The sequence below is a fragment of the Rhamphochromis sp. 'chilingali' genome, assembly GCF_963969265.1.
Source record: "Rhamphochromis sp. 'chilingali' genome assembly, chromosome: 16".
Classification (NCBI taxonomy): Eukaryota; Metazoa; Chordata; class Actinopteri; order Cichliformes; family Cichlidae; genus Rhamphochromis; species Rhamphochromis sp. 'chilingali'.
In genome coordinates, this window is record NC_137943.1 from 12,410,691 (window position 1) to 12,416,690 (window position 6,000).

The window sequence follows — 6,000 nt, forward strand, 5'->3', positions numbered from 1 at the left end:
AGGCAAACTGGTAAACGAACAGATTCTTAATAAATGTAAACAAATGTAACCAATAAAAATTTCCCAGTATTTCCCAGCTGAAATCCCAAAAAGAGTGCACAGCAATGCCACAAATCAGTGAATGCATGACACTGTACAATAAACAAACAAAATAAATGATGGTATTAATGATGTTTATAATCAAGTCTACATATAACACTTGCCCCTGGAGCACTAAGCCCTGCACTGTAAGACAATAATGGTGAAGAGAGAGAGATCACTCTTGCGACAGCACAGCTTAGCTGACCAGGCCAGAGGGCGGGAGGGACAAGCCACATGTTCTTCTTTCCCCTTTGACCTTCTTTAAGCCAAACATCTGGTATCACAGCACTACGGAAAGCCAATATTTCCCCCCTGCAATCTTCTTTTGGTGTGCTGCTGAAGTGTGTTCACTCTCTTCACATCATGCACCCTTATATGTAACCTATTAGAGGACACTGCTGCTGTACAATTTCAAACCTACAAAGGTAACTGTACAAAGCTGAACGCCTTTGTATTTCACACTTTAAGATGATGAATGTTGAATTTCAAGAAAATGTGAGATGTTGCAACAGAACACAAGAGCCTGGTTAAAAAAGAGGGAGCAAAAAGCACTGTGACAACCAGGACCATTGACTGATCACGTGATCTGTCAGTAATGCAACATAAGAGAGATGAGTTTTTTACTTTTATTTAAAGTTATTACTTTTAAGTCATATTTGGACTCAGGGAGTTAGCCACCGTCACATGGCAACTAGACAAACTTAAAAAAAGAAAAGCAGAGGTACCAAACAAGGTTCAGACCATTAAAAAAACAAAACAAAAAAAAGGTTGTATCATCAATGATTCACGGACAAGACATTGATAGTGAGAGTGCTGAGTGAGCCAAGAACAAACAAGGCCAAGTTAAAACAATGAGGGCAAGGCAAGAAATTAGGTCATAATGTATGAAAAATGTGAACAGAATCTATGCGTGGCTTCCTACTGAAACACTTTCCTTTTGGAATCAGTACAAAAACAAATTTAGCTGCATGGCTAAAAACATGGCACAAATGTCAGGGGAAAAGCTGATGCCCTTTTTGTTACTCACCATTTCTTTAGGAGGGCAATTCTGGGGAATGGTGATAAGTTAAAAAAAAAAAAAAAAAAAAAAAAAAAAAAAAGACGAAGGAAGTAAAAAGATTATTCTCTCACTTCTGCTACAGGGTTTTTAAGCAGTTTGCTGCACTGTAGTTAGTTAATGGGATCAATTATTGAGGTAAACAGTTTTATCTTGATGGGAATAAAAGCAGAGTGCATCAGTTAATAGCTTGTAATGATAAAGAGCTGCAAACTAACTGGAAAAAACTTACACTTGTGGTTTCTGTGTCAAAACACTGCTCCCTGAGAAACCCTTCTTCAGAAAACTTCCAACTTTCTACCAGAAATCTTCTAGCCCCCTCTGCTGGACACAAACAGCTGTGTTTTGGAGAGGCCAGGGGCTTTAACAAGTTGGTTGTTAAGCACTTAGCCAAACAGAAATTGGTTTTCATCATTACTTCTCTAAATAAATACAATTCAATTTACAAATGCCTACTCATGACCAACACCCAGCAGGTGTGCTCTCTGTCTACATTATTATGTGCTAATTTTAACTAACTAATTTTCAGTTTCAGTGGCCGGTGCAGTCGTACTGTGAAACTAACTGCCAGCCTCATGTCAAAAGCATAAAGGAAAAGGGGTGAGGTCACTTGATCAGTTGTACACAAAGTTTGTTTTGTTTTTTAAACTGTAGTCTAGGTGGAGGCAGTTAAATATCCATTTCTGAGACAATCCACATGGGTGTGTCCACTGCTTTTATACTTGATGTACAAGCAGATCCAATTAAAATGTCCCCTCCACATTCAGTGCTCCTCTGAAGTAAATGAAAAACTAACTTTCACATCACAAACACACAAGTTTTGAGACATAAACACAAAGCTTGGCCTTCTGGCCTATCAAATAAATAAGAAAAACAAAAAAATGAGCGTGCAACTAGCTGACAGTGAGCGCAGAGAAGCAGACAGAAAAACAGATTTATAAAAAATAAAAAATAAAAAAGACTTGCTCTCTCTAAAAACAGATAAAACATGCAATGTTTCGAACAGCTATGACAGATGGACGATGAGGTGATGGAATAAATGTTAGTCATACTGGAGATGTCACTTACGAGACTTCTGTCCCCACATGGGTAGATGCAGCTTCCCGGAGGAGTAGTAAATAAAGCCCAGGACCAGCATGGGGCACAGGATGAACAGCAGCTTGTGTGCAGGCTTCATTGTCTTCAGTCATTCACATGGCACTATTCAGGTCATCACCTGGAATCACAGGAGGAGAGTGGGATATTTTATTTACACATCTGTAAAGACTAAAGAAATCTGTCAGCAGCACAAGAAAAAAAAAAAAAACTGATACAATCAAAACACAGTGATTAGAGGAGGGGGAAAATGAGGCATAGCAAAAGATCGGCTGGCAAGAAAGATAAGAAGAAGAAAAAAAAAAAGAGGGTAAAAATGTTTTTTTTAGGTCAAATGTGTGGGATGAAAGGTAGTTTTATCAAGACAGATCTTAGATTTCTCATTTAACTCTACAGAGTTGTGATTGTTGATCTCTTCTGTTGGTTACAACAGGAAAATAAAAGTCACTAAAAATAATAATAAGAAAAACACATTGATTTGATTCATGCAGGGAACCTTGACAAGAATTCCAAATGCAAGAAGTTACAATAACTGAGAGGCAGAAGAAGTCATTTTGTTTTTTAGCACGTCTTTAAGACATGAGTACAGCAATACTGAAATGTATCAGCATGTGCTGCTAAAGCCCTCACTCCAGCAAACTTTTTCTACAGTTTAACAGGAAACCCCACGCCCTGTGTTCATGGTTTGACACCTGCAGAGCGCTCATAATCTGGGCTCCCTGTTTAAAACGAACAAAAACTAAGTTACTGCTGTATTTAGTCACCGTTATAGCTCAGTTAACCTCGATCTACTTGCCTCAGGCAAACAAACGTGAATCAACATGCCATAATGCAGTGAATTATGCAGTCTAGAGGTTACCTGGCAGAAGACAAAACAACCCAGTCAGTGATCTGTGTGACCTTGTCCCTGATTGGAACAAACTGCTAAATACAGGTCTGTTGTCTACAGACTCTTTCAACCCCTGACACCATTGGAGATTTTAGTTCGGTCTTTGGGTGCCTAGAAAAGCGCTATATAAATGCAATCCATTATTTAAAAAATATATAAATAAAAAAAATTAAAATATGAGGAGACCCTGCTGAAAAAGCATGCTGCAGAAATTCTCAGATCTGACATGCTTCAAAATATTGATATCAAATATCAAGTGGACTGTCTCTGATCCTGGAAATTGAAGGCAAACTGCCGAGAAGGACTCAGCAGCTTTAGCACAGGGAGGTGGCGAAGCACAGCTGAGCACAGAAAAGAGTAATGCCTCTGCCTGACACTTTAACAAAAAAAAAAAGAAAAAAGTTAATAATATGCATGAGCCAACAGATGTTGTCCTCTATATTTAAAACGCAAGCACCAACCTGCGCAGTTGTTGACACTGCGCTGACCATCTCGCGTAAAAATGAACTTATTCATCCAGTTTTGTTGTTGCCTGCAATCTGTGAAAAGTTTGCCCAATAGACAGTTAGGCAGACACACTCCTCGGTCGGTGCCTTTGACTACAGACTCGCAAACAAAACGCAGACACCTAATTTTAAAAGAAAAAAAGATTTAAACATAATAAAAATAAAGAGTAGGTAGGTAGGCCGAAAAGGGTAACCGCTGCAGCAGAAACGAACCCGAGGCGGTTGGAAGGTATCACAGGGTACAAGTCTAGAAGCAACAGTCGCTCACCTCACCTCACCTCACCCCACTGCTCATTTCATACACACGGTTCCTAAAGTGTTGTATCAGAGGCCACATTTAAGGTCAGGTCTCTATATTCAGGTGTAAGTCACGTTATTCGCCTACCTTCAGCTGAGACCGCAGGGAGGTCCTTGGCTAGCAAGAACAAACATAACGGAACTTTGAGTGGTCAAAAGTTGTGTCCCAGTCTTTCATAAAACGGCCGTTTTAACAAGGGTTTGCCTTAGTCAAGTCCGCTTACCCTGACGTCGTCGTAGCAAATGATTACCCAGATATTTACTGAGAGAGAGTGAGAGAGAGCTGTGGAAAAGACGACAGATGACATGAACGGCTAGCTATTGTAGCCTCGGCTAGCCACTCGTTATGCTAACAACGCTGCGTTGGCACAGGGGGAGTTTTGCCTTCATCCTGTCGGCAGGCCTACAGTTTAGCGCGGCGCTGCTCCAGACATTTTTGAGGTACAACAGCGAGCTTGGTGAAACGGTCCACGGAGGCAGTACGGATAAAAAGGCTCATAACAACAGCGAGTATGCCAGAGCCCGCAGTACAATACTGCGATAATACAGCTGTTGGTGGTAGAATGAGAGACTACCAGTTTGGCTGAATTACCCACCGCGATCACAGCCGAATAAAGAAAACACGGTTTAGCCACGTCTCATTGCCATTCCCAGCGGACTGTTATAAATTTAGTCTTTACCTTTTCTGTTTCCTTCCGAGTCCCCCCGTGAGAAACAGTACCTCTCTTAGAATAAACAGAGGTTTGGCCGATAAAATGACAGTGTTCTCCCTCCTCTCCAAGCCATCTTGATAAAATCTGCGAAAGTCAGTGGATCAGTAAGCAGAAGACGAACGGCTCGAGTCTGTGTGTGTGTGTGTGTGTGTGTGGCTGCTGAGACAGGAGAGCTCCCTGCCTCCCCGGGCTCTAGTGTGCATCAAGAGTGACTAAAGAAAAACGCACTCCCTCCATCAACATGATGATGATCAACAGCGGCTTGCTTGTCCACAGCAACACAGTTTGCCTGCAACGGTCACATGAGGCTTTCAGTGAATTACGATGCCCCCGCTTCCTGTTTTAGTAGGGCCAGGATGAATGCACCTTTTCATGTGGATCTTCACGTGGTGCTTCTCTTTGCTTTTCTGCTGTTGTAGTACTGTTGTAGCTGGGTTTCCATCAATAGCTCACATATACACGAACCGTCCTTGTTCTGCAGCAATAATAGAGATCCTGTAACGTACAGAGCATGTTGTCCTGCCTGTCCTGTTAGTGTAATGCTATGTGCTTGGCCAGCACAGCTTTAATTGGGGAGTATGTTTTGATCCCACAGTTGGGAGGATTAGTATTAGTTGACTTGAAGCCATTTTTGTTTTCCCTTTAGGAGGATTTTGTAGGAAGCCTTTGAGGAGAACATTCTCCTTCAGTCAATCCTGTCTTACTCGATTAGACACAGATAATGAGACGATCAGTTGTATGGGCAGAAATCTGTGCCATCAGAAACTGAATTTGAATAAGTTAAATTCGAATCTGAATTGTAACTTAAATAAATGCTTTTAAAAACTGAATATGAATTATCCTAATTTGAAATTCAATTTATTGGTTTGAAAATGATCATCACTAAATAGAAATTGAATTTTATATTTTGAAAATGAATTAATTTTCTTTGAAACCGTATTTTATCCTTTAAAAGTTTAGCTCTCGAATAATTTCAGATTCACTTCTCACCATTCAATTTCAGTTCTACAATTCAGTTTTTGGGGACTTACGTCCAGTTCAAGAGTAATCGAGCGCAGATTAATAGAACTACGTTTTACTAGCGGACCGAAAGTGTTACTGACTGGAATCTACAGCATCTTGAGCTGAATTAAGACTTCAGAAGTCATTCGTCATGTCGAATCACCAGCGGATAAACTCTCAGGTTGGTAATAAATGTATAACATGTATAAGAACAAGTCAAAGGAGCTTGCAAAGAAAAGCGTCTGGACTTCTTTAAGTTGCTTGAAGACGTTTCACCTCTCTTCCGAGAAGCTTCTTCAGTTCTAAGGTCAAATGGTGGAGAGTCCCAGATTTAAACCTAGTGGGAGAATATCCCCCCAC

The 6,000-nt window shown here is 40.5% G+C and overlaps 1 protein-coding gene across 6 annotated transcripts in view; it reads right to left on the reverse strand.

Moving 5' to 3' along the window:
* st3gal3b (ST3 beta-galactoside alpha-2,3-sialyltransferase 3b) overlaps positions 1–5,141 on the reverse strand; it is a 41,052-nt gene extending 35,911 nt beyond the window's left edge. For 4 of the 6 annotated variants that reach the window (XM_080861405.1, XM_080861404.1, XM_080861403.1 and 1 more), the window contains exons 1-2: positions 4,606–4,959; positions 2,207–2,354 (exon numbers count right to left, since the gene is read on the reverse strand). In XM_080861405.1, the coding sequence (XP_080717531.1) occupies positions 2,207–2,315 (109 nt within the window). In that variant the 5' untranslated portion in view covers positions 2,316–2,354; positions 4,606–4,959. Of the gene's footprint in view, positions 1–2,206; positions 2,355–4,013; positions 4,483–4,605; positions 4,960–5,004 lie in introns of those variants that run through there. The other 2 variants (XM_080861402.1, XM_080861401.1) reach the window with 2 other exon arrangements.
* Positions 5,142–6,000: the final 859 nt, after the last annotated feature.